At 43.2% G+C, this 18084-nt stretch overlaps 2 protein-coding genes across 2 annotated transcripts in view; both read left to right on the top strand.

The window, feature by feature from the left end:
* The first annotated feature begins 892 nt into the window (after nucleotides 1-892).
* Nucleotides 893-8360, top strand: ccdc130 (coiled-coil domain containing 130). Its single transcript, XM_035404332.1, has 10 exons — nucleotides 893-988; nucleotides 1625-1679; nucleotides 2080-2133; nucleotides 2391-2473; nucleotides 3707-3762; nucleotides 4356-4416; nucleotides 4567-4709; nucleotides 5482-5654; nucleotides 5766-5904; nucleotides 6134-8360. The coding sequence occupies exons 2-10, from the start codon at nucleotides 1677-1679 to the stop codon at nucleotides 6589-6591; spliced, it is 1170 nt and encodes a 389-aa protein (XP_035260223.1). The 5' UTR covers nucleotides 893-988; nucleotides 1625-1676; the 3' UTR covers nucleotides 6592-8360.
* Nucleotides 8361-10448: 2088 nt separating this feature from the next.
* The window catches only part of c3b.1 (complement component c3b, tandem duplicate 1), a 28138-nt gene continuing 20502 nt past the window's right edge, over nucleotides 10449-18084 (top strand). Inside the window, exons 1-14 of the mRNA XM_035404253.1 lie at nucleotides 10449-10476; nucleotides 11995-12100; nucleotides 12313-12336; nucleotides 12614-12652; nucleotides 13084-13125; nucleotides 13758-13950; nucleotides 14159-14321; nucleotides 14628-14698; nucleotides 15434-15525; nucleotides 16050-16132; nucleotides 16363-16450; nucleotides 16789-16894; nucleotides 17331-17445; nucleotides 17534-17649. Of these exons, the coding sequence (XP_035260144.1) occupies nucleotides 10464-10476; nucleotides 11995-12100; nucleotides 12313-12336; nucleotides 12614-12652; nucleotides 13084-13125; nucleotides 13758-13950; nucleotides 14159-14321; nucleotides 14628-14698; nucleotides 15434-15525; nucleotides 16050-16132; nucleotides 16363-16450; nucleotides 16789-16894; nucleotides 17331-17445; nucleotides 17534-17649 (1251 nt within the window). The 5' untranslated portion in view covers nucleotides 10449-10463. The remainder of the gene's footprint in view (nucleotides 10477-11994; nucleotides 12101-12312; nucleotides 12337-12613; nucleotides 12653-13083; nucleotides 13126-13757; nucleotides 13951-14158; nucleotides 14322-14627; nucleotides 14699-15433; nucleotides 15526-16049; nucleotides 16133-16362; nucleotides 16451-16788; nucleotides 16895-17330; nucleotides 17446-17533; nucleotides 17650-18084) is intronic.

Genomic DNA, 18084 nt, shown 5'->3' with positions numbered 1-18084 from the left:
ATAGTGTTGGAGCGATATAATAAATGAGAGATTTACATTTTGTTCTATGATCTTAGCAAACCGAGTTACACAATATCGGGTTACATGCATAAATCATTATTCACATGTCATTTAAAATCTGCTTTGTTCCTGTGGATGAACTCATCGTCTCATATCTCAGGTCTATAATCTTTACCACACACCCTGACCTATGATATCATCACAGAGAGCTTGGAGGTCACCGTAAGGTTAATATTCCAAATTCCTCATACTATCATACATACTATCTTTTAAAACGTTTAAATCAAATTGGTTTGGTATGTGAAAACATTTACTGAGACAGATACATTCTCTTCAGAACTATTTTCAGTTACTGTAAATATGGCACAAAAAATTAAATTAAATTAAATGCCACTTATTCTAAAACTGAAAGATGTGATACTTATTCCCACAGGGGAAAAATGTTACATTTTATGCAAGGCTACGGGGCAAATAGGCCTGGCTCACAGCTAGGTTTACAACTGATCACAATGATGTTGGATGTACCTGAGGTCAGGGCTCTGTGCAGGCCAGTTCTTCCACACGGTACTTGAAAAAAACATTTCTATATGGACCTCACTGTGTGCCCGGGGGCATTGTCATGCTGGAACAGGAAAAGGTCTTCCCCAAACCACTGGAAAAACCAAAGAACTGTGTAAGTACATAGTATACAGATCAGTGGGGGAAGCACAGAATCGTATAGAATACGATTGTATTCTGTTGCATATTGCCTTCAGCAGAACTAGCCCAAATCATGAAAAACAGAACAAGGCCAAGGGGTGTCCAGATAGTTTTAGTCGTATAGACTACTTTGCCAACATTCGCCTAAGGCAGACGTCTAGTAACTTACATATCTATGATGACTTCCGCTTGACGTGGTACTCAAACGGAAGTGGCGTTGTTCATCAATAAACAAGAGGCCGAAAACGTTTCCTTTCTGGAACTGGAAATACGTGGAACTTTTTAAATAGTAAGTGTTGCTTTTTGGGTTTCCGATTTTTAAAAAGGTGTTTTTTTTGACGCAGTACAGTTTTATGACGCAGATAATCGAATTACGGTGTAAACATGTTAGCTAGCAAGCTATGGAGCTTGTTAGCTTCAAATGGCATGAAAACACTTGGCTATATTTTCACCTCGGTCCCCGAGCTAACCACATTTGATAAATACGCTTTCTAGAGGGCTAGGAAATGCTTGGCTTTTATGTAATAATACATTTTAAGTGCATGTACAACTAACTACCTAAAGTTAAGTTTTAAGAATAGTCGAATTTTTCTACCTAGCCTCGAAACTATGCTAGGCATGCTTGTTTTTACTTGGGAAGCGATTGCTAAGTTGTCAGTTTCACTATTGACCTTGATTACCATTCGCCAATGATAATTCATGTTATCGTTGCTCTCCTTGATAAAGTTTTTTGTTTTTCGTGTTTTGTAATTCGTCATTTCAGCAGTATGAAAGTTGACATGTGCGTTATTACATAGCCAGCTCGTTTGTAAATGAAATTAGTCCCACCTTCGTTGTGCATTGATGGCTATGCATTGGAATAACTTACTGTGCATCGTGAGTTGCATGTGCTGTGTTTCCATTTCCGATCTCTTGTCGCCGATAGGTGTGAACGGTCAACTCGCTGACAGACTGAGTGAGGATCCTCAACCGCCAAGATGGTCAGTGTCAGCAGTGCTTTCGTTATTGCTCTTGTTAGTTATCAGTGAAATGAAGTAATGTTACTCGTCTATATTACATCGTAGGAACTGATTAAGCAGCAAATGGAATTGTGTGGTTATGCCAACAATGACACCTCTGTAAATTGGCATGTTTGGATCACAAATAATAAAAACAGTTAAGTCTTTGAAGTAGCCTCTGTATCTCTGTGCCTAGAAATTGCACACATTAAAAATGTTGAAGAAACTGTCATTTGAAAAGTGAGGTGTGGAAAACAAGCAAATGTATTATTTTTTCAGCTCCCATGTTCCTTGTGCTGATTTGCCTCACCTGTTGATGTTCTTATTACTCTGTACAATAATTCCTGATATTACCTTCCCTGCTAACTTACTATCCTTACAGGGTGAGAGGAAAGGAGTTAACAAGTACTACCCTCCAGACTTCGATCCAGCCAAGGTAAGTGTGACACGGAGAGGGGCACCAAATGAGCGAATATGTGAGATGGAGTGATTCAGTGGGTGCTAACAAAGCAATGAGAATGAATGAATGACTAAAGGAGGAGGAGATGGAAGGGTAGACTGCCCATCGTGTTGATGGAAGCTCGTGTCTGTATTTGTCATCGCTTGTGCCTGCCCAGCAGGCTTTATTTACTGTCTGTGCAGGATAACATGGTGGAACTTCAGCTTGTCTGACTGTCTCTTTCTTTTCTGCAGCATGGGTCTCTCAATGGCTACAGGAACAGTCACCCACTGCGTGAGAGAGCCAGGAAACTCTCCCAGGGCATCCTTATCATACGGTTAGACTGCACACTTTACAATGCATCCTCATCGTACGGTTAGACTGCACACTTTACAATGCATCCTCATCGTACGGTTAGACTGCACACTTTACAATGCATCCTCATCGTACGGTTAGACTGCACACTTTACAATGCATCCGCATCATACGGTTAGACGGCACTCTATTGTAGGCTCTACAATGCATCCTCATCATACAGTTAGACCACACACTCTACAATGCATCCTCATCATACAGTTGGACCACACACTCTACAATGCATCCTCATCATACAGTTGGACCACACACTCTACAATGCATCCTCATCATACAGTTGGACCACACACTCTACAATGCATCCTCATCATACAGTTGGACCACACACTCTACAATGCATCCTCATCATACAGTTGGACCACACACTCTACAATGCATCCTTATCATACAGTTGGACCACACACTCTACAATGCATCCTTATCATACAGTTGGACCACACACTCTACAATGCATTCTTATCATACAGTTAGACCACACACTCTACAATGCATCCTCATCATACAGTTAGACCACACACTCTACAATGCATCCTTATCATACAGTTAGACCACACACTCTACAATGCATCCTCATCATACATTTAGACCACACACTCTACAATGCATCCTCATCATACAGTTAGAACGGAAATGTTACAATGCATTCTCATCATACGGTTAGAGTGCACCCTCTACAATTTCAAAATACAGTGCTCTGCTCTACAAGTATAAAGTGTTTCTCTCCTTGTGGCTTGTGAAGTGGAGGTTTGTTGGGGGGTGTGGGGGTCTGGGTTAAAATTTTGACCATGAAAGCATGCTAAGCTTGATTTTTGAAGGTTTCACAGTAATAAAATTTGCACATTGAATAAACATTTACCTTTTTGTCATATTTTAAAAATGCAGAAATTGATTGGCAAAAAAATATTTAACTTTGGTAGGTTATTCCATCTTCAGTTATAGCCATCAGAATCAGAAATGAACATTCTACAAGTCTACCTAGCTAACTATTGTTTGCTTATGGTTGCGTTCTGACTGATGTTGCATTGCTAGCTGGCTAGCCCCATGATGGATCTGTCCATCCATCATGGGGACCTGTAGGTGATGACTCTAAATGAGCCAACTCAACGTGTCTAATGTAAACTAAAGGTTATTATGTAAAATAACCTCACTGGCTGTGCCTGAGAGTACTTGACTGGAGGGCTTTCTCTGTTTCCAGGTTTGAGATGCCCTACAATATCTGGTGCGATGGCTGTAAGAACCACATTGGCATGGGTATGGTCCTCACGCTTCTGTTTGTGTGTGTGTGTGTGTGTGTGTGTGTGTGTGTGTGTGTGTGTGCACATGTGCACGCGAGAGCAAGGTTGGGAGTGCATTTGTTTGTGTGTATTTGTGCGTTTGCATGTTTGTGTATTTTTGTGTGTGCGCGTTTGTGTTTGTCTCTGTCAGCATATTGGTTTCTCTTTCAGTTGGCTGTTGTATGTTTTAGCTCTGAAATGCTTTATTCATTTGTACAGTAGTACATTTTGCATTTAGTGTTAATAAGAGTGGCCTGTTGACACATCAATTTTATAACTTGCCAACATTCCAATGTTCCACTAGAGGGCAGCATTGGATTGTCTAATTTTATGACTGAGACTTTTGCTGATTGGCCATCCAGCTATCTCATTAAGTGTATTGTATTTGAGCTATATCAAAGCCAGTACAGAGTGATTCAAATTCTTATGTTTTTTGATGTTATTTAGAACATTGTATGTTGTAATTTTGTTAATTGTGGAGGTGCAGTTATCACAGACAAGCTGTTTAAAAAGTTCCTTTGTGAATGGGCCGTTGCATTTTGAAAATCATTTTTGTTGTGTGTTTCACAGGAGTACGATATAATGCTGAAAAGAAGAAAGTGGGGAATTACTACACTACACCTATATACAGGTAAGGGGGGATGTGGGTACTCTGTAATAGCCGCTTGATCTTTATCTGGTATCTGAGCTCATTCTCATATGCAGCGTCTGTGTTGAGTGTGTGAGCTGTTAGAGAGAGTTTCTGTGTGGGCTTTGTGAAGGACTCCTGGCCTCTCCTCAGGTTCAGGATGAAGTGTCACCTGTGTGTGAACTACATCGAGATGCAGACCGACCCGGCCACCTGCGATTATGTCATTGTCAGCGGCGCACAACGCAAGGAGGAACGCTGGGACATGGCGGACAACGAGCAGATCCTCACTACAGGTGCTAATCTCAATGTGTGTGTGTGTGTGTGTGTGTGTGTCCCACTGTGTGTGTGTCTCTCACTGTGTGTGTGTGTGTGTCTCACTGAGAGTGTGTGTCTCTCACTGTGTGTCTGTCTGTGTGTGTGTATTCCTCTGTGTGTGTGTCAGTCCCACTGTGTGTGTGTCTCTCACTATGTGTGTCTGTCTCACTGTCTGTGTGTCTCACTGTGGTTATGTCTCACTGTGTCTCTGTCTTTCACTGTATGTGTGTCTCACTGAGTGTGTGTGTGTGTCTCACTGAGTGTGTGTGTGTCTCTGTCTTACTGTGTGTGTGTGTCTCACTGTGTGTGTCTGTCTTACTGTGTGTGTGTCTCACTGTGTTTGTCTCTGTCTTTCTGTGTGTGTGTGTCTCACTGTGTTTGTCTCTGTCTTACTGTGTGTGTGTCTCACTGTGTTTGTCTCTGTCTTACTGTGTGTGTGTGTCTCACTGTGTTTGTCTCTGTCTTACTGTGTGTGTGTGTGTGTGTGTGTCTCACTGTGTGTCTCTGTCTTACTGTGTGTGTGTGTGTGTCTCACTGTGTTTGTCTCTGTCTTTGTGTGTGTGTCTCACTGTGTTTGTCTCTGTCTTACTGTGTGTGTGTCTCACTGTGTTTGTCTCTGTCTTTCTCCCAACATGGCTTCTTTTCCATATCGGTCTGGTGACTGGCGTCTATCACTCTGTCTGTCTTCGGAATGCAGTCAGTCACTCTGACTGTGTGTGACTAAGGTCTGTCCATCTGTCTGTCTGTCAGAGCACAGTGAGAAGGAGAAGCTGGAGACTGACGCCATGTACAAGCTGGACCACGGGGGGCGGGACAAGGAGAAGCTACAGGCCGCCCTGCCCTCCCTCTCCGAGCTGCAGGAGATGCAGTCCACCTGGAAGGACGACTTCCAGCTCAACAGTGCCCTCCGCAGGAAGTTCAGAGTGAGTTTGTGCACGCTGACCGCAGCGGGAATCGTTAGCGTGTAAAGGGGTGTGTGGAGTGTGTGCCTAAACTGTGTGTGTGTATGTGTGTGTGACTGACCTGTTTGACAGGTTGAGAAAAAGGTGATGGCAGAGGAGGAGGAGAAGGACAAGGTGGTGCGGAAGAGAACAGGTCTGTCCATCCCACTGCTGCCAGAGAGAGAGGAGGACAAGAGACTAGCAGCTCTGCTGACCTTCCAGAGTCCTGACTGTGAGTTTAACAGCCTGTGCACACACACACACACACATACACACACACGCATGCACACACTTACACGCACAAACCCTACACACATGCACGCATATACACGCACACACGCGCACACACGTTTAATAGAGCCTGCAGTACTGCTTGTGTTCTCCGTGTTATGGTTGTGCCCTTCCTCACGCGTCTCTGCTCTCGCCGTCTTTGTTTCGGGGCTCTTGGCGTTCCTCATCAGCGTACGACGACCGGCAGCAGAGCAAGCGCAAGGAGATCTCCTTCCGCTCGTGGTTCCGCCCCGCCGGGGGCTCGCAGAAGGGCGCGGCCGGCAGCCTCCTCCAAAAGCTGGCCCTGGCGGGGAAGGGGACCCCCTTGCGAGCGCCGGTCCCCCCCGCCGCCGCCGCCCTCAGCCTCATCCGCAAGAAGGCCGATAACGGCGCGCCGCAGGCCTCTGCCACGGCGGCCCGCAGGCACTCTGACCCCGGGGGGACCCATTTCACCGTCGCGCAGCCCAAACAGGAAGCGGAGGAGGCGGCTGAGAGCGAGGCACGACCAGGTTCGGACGCCTCCGCGTCGGACACTTTGGAAGGGGGTGAATGCTCTGGAGCCGCAGGGACTTCTGGGATAGAGGAGGACAGTGAGAAGCACTCGAGCATTGTGAGGTCTCTGGTTGCAGACTACAGTGACTCTGACTGAACCAGGGTGCTGAGTCAGCCCAGAGGACACAGGGCTGCACTGTACAGTGACTGGTGGGAAGGAACTGGAACTCGATTTAATTTTGCACGTGATCTACTTTCACAGTATGGCTGTACTAAAATTGCAAAGCTATGGACAGTGTAATTATTAAACAGAACGTTCTGGAAGAGTGGGATCTCCAAGCCTATGTGAGGGTGGTAACAGTGTTTCATCAAAGTGTTTGTCACTGTCTGAGCTCTGTATGGATATCTGTAATATACCATTAAGAGCTCATGCTTGTGCCATTCAGAAGCTTTATTTAAACACACTGTTTGGTGTACTTATCTTTCATTGATGGTTTTAAAAATGTTTTGTGTAATATATTCAGAACATAAAAGACTTCACAAGTAGGCTTTCTGTGTGGTTTGAAAGGAGAGAGAGAAATATATTGTGACGGATTGCTCTGATTGGTCTGTCAGCACCATGAAACGGGCCTGCAGTTATCACTGGGATTTCAACATTGGGGCCGTAAAATCTAAAATGCTTGATGAAAATCCACTTCAAGAAGGAAATCATATATGGGGGATAATACTTCCTTGTTTTTATTTTTTATTTTCCTTTTTATCTTTTGCTGAGAACTTAATTTGCAAAACGACAAAATTCAGCTGATGCTGTAGATGGCTGCACATCTCCCTCTAGTGGTTGTCGTAAAGTTCACGTGCTTAGTGAAAAACTGACTGTCACTGGCAGTTTCATGTCTTCCTTTCAACGCCATGTCTTTTCAAGTCCAGCTATAGTTAGCACCCTGCTGTACTTCCCATGGACAGAGTGAACTTTCAATGCCATGGCGACTTTTCAAGTTATAGTTAACTTATAGCTATAGCTGGAACCCAGCTGTACTTGTATACAAATCTCCCTTGTATGAGAAATGTCAGAGACTCAAAAGTGCAAGAGTGAAATTTCTGAGTGAAATCCTAAAAATGTCAATCAAACTATTTAGCGCATTATGGCATTAGGGTACATGAGGTATATGCTTCATGTTGCTGGCCATATCTGGACTTGAGCTCGCATTTTATCAGTCAAGCTTACATTATGTCATTGTCAGAATCCCATTTGGAGTCCATTTTAGGTGAACGCAATGCCTATGAATAGCCCTCACGTCTTACACTGTCCTATGCCTTTTATCACCTGCACTGCGTCACGTTTGCAAATTGTTTTTTTTTTCTCCATTCATGTTTTTCCCATTCTTTCTTTTTTTATGGCACTCAGCCTTTGTTCGCTCTTTTCCGTCTCTTTTTAAGCCTTGCCTTCTCCTTCCTCAGTTGCTTGGATTCTTCCTGCAGCTGGTTCAGCGTTTCCTGTAAGATGGGAGGGAACGTTAATTGTTGCGTGCTAAACACCCGGAAAATTCTGCTATCGATTCAGTTCAAACATCGCTTCTGTACGTAACTCTGAAAAATGTGTTGGGCGTCACTGAAACTGGTGACTGGATGGGCTAAGGGCAAATTACCTGCACTTTACCTTTAGCTCCCTGATTTCTCATTTCGTTAAGGACACTATGCTTTGGGATTGCTTTGTCTGCTCCTCCAGTTCTTTCAGCTAAAATAAAAAAAGCGAAGACATAATTCAAGTAATTCACATAATGGATAAAGGCTTCCCCTCTAAAATGTACCATTTTGCTCAATTCTGAAATAGTCCCGCAAAAGAACTCAAAGAGTTTTGTTGTTTGGTTGTGAAGTTTGTTTTCTTTCACTACAAAAATAAAATAAAAGTCATGTCATGTGCTGGCATATATTTGTCATATGATAATGCAATTCAGACTGTTAAAAAGAAGCAAACGATTGATGGGATTGTTAAAACACACTTACTTAGGTATATCCTGCCTTTAACCTGAAGGAAATCGACGAGGAGAGCGAAACAAATGATTCAGTCAGACATACGGGTGTACAGTGAACTCATTACATGGCGGCGTGGTTAAATGCAGACCGTTCCAACCGATAGTTTAGGACGGGAGGGGCTGTAGTGTCGCCTGCGCGTGCCCACTTTACTATGTAATTTTAGATTAGCTAATGAGCGCACACACCGCCTTTACAATGCCAACATTGTCTGCAGATTGAAAGGAAAACAACGAAAACCTGCAGACACTGCGCCTCCCCCCCTCCGGTACCGAGACCCTACGTGTAAATTCTATTGTACAATACGAGGGTAGGAGGACTACAAGACATGTTAAAAAAATGATTATCGGCTAAAAAAGTTTACAGGAAGTACGGCTCATCAGAGGAAGGCAAGCAACGTGCCGAGCTGTGCATCCGTGATCGTGTACTCGGCCTTTGGGCGGTGAGCAGTGCTCGGCTGCCGGTCTTCAGGAAGGCTGTCCATGATCTTATCAAAATTCAGCAAGTACAGTCAGGGTTAGAAGAACTGCCTCTATTGGTTGCAGTAGGGAAAAACAAAACCCAATGCTATTTTTTCCCCTGCACATTTGTGTTCATTATTTTACGATGAAAAGAATTTATACAAAGGGACGTTGCTTTAATTATACTCCTCTGTTCTATGAGCGATTTACACAATCGCTCATAGGAGAACATGTATAGGAGCGTGAGGAGCGTCTTTTTTGTGACAGTTCTCTCTAAAAAGCGCTATATATCAGGGCCGGCCCTTGATAAAATATGAATTGGTCTGTTGCCATTCATTTTTTAATTAATACCGCTAGTTCCGCGATAGGGGATAAATAACGTATGGGCGACATAGCTCAGGAGGTAAGACCGATTGTCTGGCAGTCGGAGGGTTGCCGGTTCAAACCCCGCCCTGGGCATGTCGAAGTGTCCTTGAGCAAGACACCTAACCCCTAACCCCTAACTGCTCTGGCAAATGAGAGGCATCAATTGTAAAGCGCTTTGGATAAAAGCGCTATATAAATGCAGTCCATTTATAAATGCAGTCCATTTTAACGTTGTTTACCTTAGATAAACCTCGCGGTCGTGTGGCCCCCCCCCTAGCGGTTGTGGCCCTAAACAACCGCATAGAGCGTTTATGCCACGGGCCGGCCCTGCTATATATATATATATATATATATATATATATATATATACACAATGAATTGAATTGCTGTAACTGTGTTGTGGATTACCCCCTCTGATTACCCCTGATTGTAGATCCCTGCCCCTGTGCCTGACCTAGCATCATCGCTGCTCTGCAATGCCCAGCCCAGCCTGCTACACTAGCACCAAGAAGTACCTTAAGCTGTGTGCTGAACTTCCATAGGTTTATAATAAAGTTTTGTAAAAAAATAAACAAACAAACAAATAAATAAATAAATAAAACCCAAACCAACAGTTAGAGTAACATCTGTTTAACAAAATAAGAATAATCTCTTGCTCTCCATGGTATTCAGTGCTCTCTCTCTCTATCTCTCTCTCTCTGTTTTTGTGTGTGCGCGAATATTAGTAGAATTCCCGTAAGTCAGTTGCACAGTTTAGATACTGACTCCAAAACCAAACAGTCAATTTAATGTGGGGGTGTGTGTGTGTAAACACCTCACAGCTAGACCAATGGGGGTTTGTAGCTGGAGGGGAAGGCACCGCGTGTTTTCCCTTGGCTGGTGTGAGTCAAAATCAGAGATGTTATTTATTTTTCCTCTGTTCGTAAGAACAGGGCACAATTAGAATTAAGAATGCTCTGGATCCGTCTCCAAGGGTCAGATATGAATGCGCTGCTCCATATCCCGCTTAAGACTGGCCTGAAACGGACCAGTAACATTCTTGTTACTCTCCGTTCGCCCACGGGACTATGTTGTCATGAGAGATATATCTGATCTGTCGCCGGACTGTCAATATTCCAATGGGAGCATCAGAATACTCACAAATGAGCGGAACAACACATCAAATATATCCATGACCACAGCAAGTAAGTGTAACAGTTACTATGGTTTACTCTCGTAATTATCTGACTCCAAATTAAATTAGAATTTAAAATTTGGTTTTAACCATACGTGGAGCTTGGAGTGGTTACACTCGACTCTATCTTGTGCCATAATTCCTCAATATATGCTCCCGGGATTAGCACTATTGCTAAATCTCAGTTCGGTGAAGCCTACAGAGGGTAGAAGGCTGACCACCATAATACATGCATTCATTTTTGCATAGACAGTTATGAGCCCAGGATAGTGCGCATTTATCGGGCTCCTTAAGGCGAATTTGACAAGAACTGACGTATAACGCCCAAGGGTCCTCTTAAGACAAAAACTCCAGAACCAATACAACGCCAGTCCCGTTAGCGGGCAGACCGTGGTCGCCTATCTAACTTGAGGACCTCACTAAAGACTTTCGCTGTACTAGACCACTGATCAGTGGGTCTTAGTCAGAATTGTCCCCCTGAGTATTTAATCAGAATTTTGGCTGAAAAGAATATAAAATGGATTAGAGTCATGAAGACCACGCAAGTTAAAAATAAGAAGAATTTATTAACAAGCAGGTAGGTCATTCGCTTAAAATTCACAGTCAATTATAAAATACGGAATTTTTAGAACATAAATACAGAGTAAAAAGTTCTTACCCAGCCTATTCAGCTACACACGGAACACAGAGTATGCGCAGTGTGGGAAGTCGATTACAATCTTCCCCGACAGGATAGTTTCCCTTCCTTTTAAGCCAAATCACGCGTTTGATCCAGGCGGAATTGCCATAAATTAACCTGGACGAGTGGTAAAATCTGGAATTTAGGCCCCCACCGTTTGGAGGCTGTTGTAAAAACAATTAGTGGGGGGATGGGAAAAGGAGATGATTACCAGAGAGGACATTCCATTGTGATAGTTTTCCCCTGAGTTTCTGAAACTATGCTTTATTAAACTTTATTTGGTATGAAACATATTTCATTCAATTTATTGAATTTCCCTGAATACGTCCATACCAAACATGTTAAGGGGATGTAATATTATGGTGCAGTTGTCATGAAAATACCCTTTTGTTGAACCATTTTACATGCAATCCATGTTATTACTACATAAGGTATAATACAGCAATATAATGAAAACGTGCAGGGTTTATAAGGTTTTACGGGGTTTGTCAATATTATAAACAGACGGTTTAGAGTCCAGATCCAGTAAAGAAATAAAAAGTGTAATGACAGAGGGGCCCACATAAGGGCACTGTGGTACTGTCATGAGTAGGTGCCCCAACATTTTGCCAGAGACCTGATGATCTTTTCACCCTTAATGGCCCCAAAACACACACAACCATAGACAAAGAGACTAGTTCCCCTTATCTCAGTCTTGTCCAGATGGCAACATTCCAGAGAGCCAACGGCCTGCTCATCCAGAGGGAGTCCGAGTAACCTACTGAGAGAGAGAGAGAGAGAGAGAGAGAGAGAGAGAGTATAGTTATTCATTAATTTCACTTTACCAATGCCCTGTTTGAATTCCCGTAGACAGCTCGGTGCAGCACATAACGTCTGTGGCAATGGAAGCAGTTGGTGTCAGAACGCTGTGGTTCTTCACTTTGTTTTATACCTTTGAAGCCCAATTCACTAATTTGTGAGTATTCTCTCTCTTATTTCCTATCCTCTACCATCCATTAAAATGACAGAAGCAGAACAATTTCCAATGTCTCTTGAAGCCTGTCCTGCTCTTCATTGAAATTGACTTGCTATCCATATAAGTATCAGTAAATCAGTTGCACATTTTTAGTTTAGTTACCAAAATGCCACACTGCAATATTCTCATTATTTAATCTTGCTTTCTTACAGCAATGTGCGTCCACGTTGGCCTCAGTAAGTTTTTTGTTGTTGTTGAAAACACTGCTTCATTGTTATTCCATGTGTGCATGCATCTCTTGCCATTAGAATCCCATTGTTTGTAATTTATATTTTTCAGCTGAGTATGGCTTGATGTTCATCATAAAAACTAAAATTACACTTATGATTTTCCGCCTGTTGTTTATTTTGTGTTGTTTCCTATGCTAAGGTGAAAGATGGACTAGATTTAGCTTGTTCTGTTCCGTGCTGGCCACTCTCATGCTGATACACATTTACTGTACATTCCCTGCAGCAGGAATCCGTTTCGCCGCTGGCCTGTTAGGCACCATGTGTAAGTTGATGTTAACATTTTATCCATCACCGACATTATAGTGTACAGCACCTAGTCCTTACAGTATCTGTCCTATCCTGTGTTTCTGTGTTATTCTTATTTTTTTGTTTGTTTGTGTGTGCTTTCCAATCCCAGGCTCTGTGTTGTGCAACTTATCCTCTTGCGCAGCGGTCTAAGCTCTTCTGCTGGGAATTGGGGGTGGGGGGAGGGTTCTTTACAAGGCCAGCATATTGATTTCATTGTCCGTGATAGCTTCCCTGTGTGATACATCCCTCTTTTAAGAAGTATAGCTGTTTGTTTGCCGGCTCCCTTGTGTTGTCACGTGATTCACCAGACACTTCGTATAAGAGTATCTGCTAAATTAATGTCATGTAAAGTACAACATCATGACAATATGATTTATATACTGTATGATTTATATTTCTTTATAGACCCCTCATTAGAGATCAACACGACATCAACATTGAACCAAGGTAAAACTTTCCTCCTATATGTGATGATTATTTATATATATATATATATATATATATATATACACACATATATGTATATATGTGTGTGTTTGTGTGTGTCGTGTGCGTGTGTACGTGTGCAAACATATACATACACTCTGAGCATATTGTGGATGTACAACTGACCGGCAGAGTGCCTCCCTCCCTGGGTAATGCATTGCCACAGTCAGCACTGGCAGATATCTGTCTCTTGGAACATCACCTTAGCAGGATAAGCCACCCAGCAGCTCCCATACCTTTTTTAATAGTCCAGTAAACCTGGAGTTGAACTTGGAAGCTTGTCTTGATGTTAAAGCTTGTCATGCCTCCTAGTTTGACTTAGCATAGGTTAGGTAAGGGAGTAATATTTACTGTGTGTACTGGACTTAATGTGTTTATGGCAATGAATGCCTGTTACATAATGAGTATTGTACCTTATGGAACCTGTGTTTTGTAGTTGTTCCAGTGACCTTCGGGATGCACTTACTGTACGTCGCTTTGGATAAAAGTGTCTGCCGAATGAATGTAATGTAACATGATCACTGGAGTTCCTGGGGGAATCTGGCATGTTGAAAGCAACCGTAACCCAACACCAGACCTATCCCCCTTTGCAGATTTGTGCTGCTGGCTCCAAACCTCCTCAGGACGGACAGCGAGGAGAATATTTTCCTGGAGGCGTACAGAGTGTCAGGACCGCTGACAGTCAATATAACGGCTCACAACTTCCCTGAGAAGACAGTCCAGTTACTCGAGGACACTGTATTGCTCAATCAGCAGAATAACTACCATGCCCTTAAGACCATCAAGGTATGACTAGACAGTCTGAAAATGGATGGCTGACTCATTCATAAGTGCCTGGAAAGCTGAGGAAAATAGCTCCGCTTTGGGAAATGAATTAATTTTTTTTTATTGAGCTGATAAGACCGATGCGCTGTCCTGTGCATTTACTGTAATAGACAACAGGAGCTCTCACAGACAAGGGAACATCTCAAATATCAAGCTCTGCTCCCTCCAGGTTGACGCAAGGCTTCTGGACAGAGAGAAGCAAGGCAACCAGTATGTGTACCTGACGGCTGACTTCGGCGTCCATGTGGCGGAAGTGGTGGTGATGCTCTCCTTCCACTCTGGCTACATCTTCATTCAGACAGACAAGCCCCTCTACAACCCAGGGGATGCCGGTGAGTGGGGGAAGAGGGGGCGGGGGGACTGCAGCAGCACACTGGCAACCCCACCTCATTCCCATCTCTGCCTCAGTTTAGAGAGATACCACCTAGGTACTCAGCATGCTTGCATGTAGAAGACAATGATCTAACGAACGGTGGATTGCCGGATCTCGTTTTCTGACTAGTTGTGAAGGAGAGCATGTTTTGTGTAGTTCAGGGGATCGACTGCAGGATGCCAGGAGTTAGAACCACTGCTTCCTCTTCGGTTTGCCTCACCAGCCTTACAGGGTTGTGCTGTCTCTTCCCTCTTGTCTTCCGCAGTGCGTTACAGAACGTTTGTGTCCACCCCAGCCTTCAGTGCTTTCAGCAGCTCTGTGTCCATTGAGATACAGGTATGCAGTTCATGTTTATGTATATATGTATATATATATATGATGGAGGTTGAGAGTGCTGTCTGACACATCAGTTTCAGAATCTCCCATCAATGTTTAATTGGGTTGAGATCTGGTGACTACGAAGGCCACAGAATATGATTCATATCCTTTTCATACTCATCAAACCATTCAGTGACCCCTTGTGCCCTGTGGATTGGGGCATTGTCATTGTGAGAGAGACCACTCCCATCAGGATAGAGATGTTGCATCATAGGATAAAGGTTAACTTTGTAATGAATTGCAGTCAACCTTCCCTCTAAGGGAACAAGCGGACCCAGACCATGCCAGGAAAATTGCCCCAATAATGAACCCTCTTTCAAAGTCACTTAGATCTTTTCCTCTTGCCATCTTGATCCAAAATGAAGGTCAGCTGGGCCTGCTCAGCATTTTTATACATGCCAGAGAGCATGATAAGATGTTAATTGCTTAATTGTATCATGCAGTACACCTGCATGAAAGCATTGTTATGTTTCTTCACTCATTTATTCAGGTTTTTCCTTTAATTTGTCACCTGGGTGTATTTGTTTTGGGTTCAAATACTTTTCCGTGCTCTATTGATCTTTCCTGGTGTGTGTGTGTGTGTGTGTGTGTGTGTATGTTTCATGGAGTTATTTTGTGGGGAGGGTAACATGATCAGTCCATAGTTCTGTGCTGTGACTTGTGTGCTTCATGCCCTCTTGTTTGACTATTAAGAACCCAGACGGTATAGTGATTCATGGCCTTCCAAGGACCATGGCCAGTAATGGCATCTTTGCAGAAGAATACCGACTAGCTGACATCGCAAAGTAAGTCGGAGTGTTTGCTTTTGTTGTCTTCTTGCCATTGCCATATTTTTATTCCAGTGCAGTTCCTTAATTCCTTGCAATAATAATGAAAATTTAATTTGTTCGGACAGGACTTTAATTCAATGCGTGTGTTGCAAGAAGAAGCTTACTTTGAGAACCCAATTGATTGAAGTTAATATTATCATTGTGTATCCAAATATTGTTTCTATGAAGTAATATTTATTCATCCTTAACTAACAGCACCAATGTGTTTTTATAAGCAGTGACAAATTAATTTCATTATATACAGAAAGCCTCTATGAAAGAGGTTTTCTATTTTAGTCAACTGACCACTGTTTTTTCTTCCTTGGGGGGGGGGGGGGCTTATAAATACTTTAACAGCACATGCTGGTTAAAGTTTTTTTTCCCAAGCGAATTAGATTAATTGCATTCAATTAATTACAGTAATTAATTTAAGGGACAGAATCAGCTTTCTTGTGTTGAAAGTTCCTACAATGTCTGGTTTTATCCCCCCATTTTCACAGTGAGGGAATGTGGAAGATTATTGCAAAGTTTGACAACAGGCCCGAAAACCAATTCAGCTCTGAGTTTGAAGTGCGAAAATATGGTAGGTGTTTTCATTTTGTCGCAATATGGCGTTACACAACCTTCTGAGAATAACCACCCATCATCAAATAAACTTTAAAGGTTTATGGTTGGGTAAGGTTTTTCAGTGATGAACCTGAGACCATGGAATGGAAAAGACTGTCTGGAGAATTTTTGTAATTTTTCTTTGAGAATTAGAGAGTTTGTTCTTGTATTGATTGTGATTTTGCCCCATGGTCTGCCCTGTTCCAGTGCTCCCAGCCTTCAATGTCACCCTGGCTCCCCGGAAGGCCTATTTCAGCCTGCTCGACACCGAGCTGGTGGTCGACATCACGGCAAGGTGGGTCCCCAGGAACCGGCTGCTGGGGCTTTTTTTTTTTTTTTTTTTTTTTTTGGGTGTGCCTGAAATTTCTCCCCCTCGTCTCTCCTGCCTTCAGTACCTCAAAAGCTATTAGGCTGCTGTGATTGGTCAGCCTTGGTCACTAGCCTATGATAATGTTAAAACCATAAGAGTGTGGGTTTTGTTGGCCTTTGCTGGGAGAAACTTAAATTTATTTAACCTTAGCCCATGACAAACTGACCTCAGAAACATACTTTTTTTGTTTGTTGCCAAAACCCTCCCCATTTTACTGTGGCTGTAGATTTGGAATTTTTCAAATTTTTCATCTCCTTCTGTAGTTATCTCTATGGGAAGCCAGTGGAAGGGACTGCATATGTTGCTTTTGGTGTGGAAGTGAACAAGGAAAAAAGACGTTTGCCTCATACGATGAAGCTTCTTACGGACGTGAGTGATCTTCATCGCTGCTTTTTAATCTGTTTAATCTGTTGATTCACGCAGTCGAAGGAGGTCCCCTGCTTCCTGGTCCGTATAGAAATCTGTTGCTTGTCTCTGATACCTTCTTACAGCCATCGCTGGTTGCCAAGCGCATGTCATAGAGATCCCAGAATGCCCGGTATCAGATGCTTCATTTGGAGTACCTTAACCCTTTATTCAACAGAAAATGTCTTGCAGATTACTGACAGTTTTTCAATGCCTACCTGTGTCCTATAATGGTAAATGTTGGTTTGTGGCATGCCTTGCTGTGAATTCCCAGTGATCTGTAGTTGTGTTTGTGCGTTGTTTACGTACGGGCATCTAAACGACGTGAAGATGAAATTCTGCGGCGTATGTGTCTGAGTCCGGTCCGGGGAATCTGTTGTGTCTCGCGTCTTTGTTGCAGCTGCAGCACGGTTCCGCTGTTCTGACGATCGACGACATCAGGAAAGTCTTTCCAAACATCCGGGACCTGGTCGGCAGCCTCATATACGTTAAAGCCTCTGTGCTAACGTCTACAGGTGAGATCGTGTGATTGCACTAGAGAGGATGGTGTGCGCGAGTGAAGCGGAAGCGCCAGTTTTACGAGTTTTCTTTCGTCGCCATTAGGCAGCGACCTTGTGGAGGCAGAGAGGACCGGCATCAAGATCGTGGAGTCCCCGTACAAAATCTACTTCAGCAACACCCCCCAGTACTTCAAACCCGGTTTGCCATTTGATGTGACGGTAATGTTCTTACTTTTTCCACAACGCACCATTTCATCACGTTACACAGAATGCACCATCACGTCACATTACACACAATACAGCATTACGTGACATTACGTTTCTCCATTCATCACATGACTTCCACAATTCATCCACAGCTTAAACCATCTTAAACCAGTTTAGAATCCCAGCTGGTCTTAGCGGGATTTTCAGCAGGGAAGCCACTGAAAGAAAAAAAAAAGAAAAGGTCAATCTATGTACATGTTTTACTGGGCACCATTACAAACCATACATGGACTGCTGGGCGGCTCATCTTGTTAAGGAGCTCGTCTACTGAGTGCAGGGGCCGCACAGTCTAGTATGGAATCTTCCACTATAAAAAAACACTCATTTGGCATTCATTCCTGTACTCGAAAAAACTGATTTCAACTGAAAACCATTTTGAAGTGAATG

Source organism: Anguilla anguilla, chromosome 2 (assembly GCF_013347855.1).
Source record: "Anguilla anguilla isolate fAngAng1 chromosome 2, fAngAng1.pri, whole genome shotgun sequence".
In the NCBI taxonomy this organism is placed as follows: Eukaryota; Metazoa; Chordata; class Actinopteri; order Anguilliformes; family Anguillidae; genus Anguilla; species Anguilla anguilla.
Note: the sequence above shows the minus strand (reverse complement) of the source record. Positions and strands in the feature narration are given on the sequence as shown.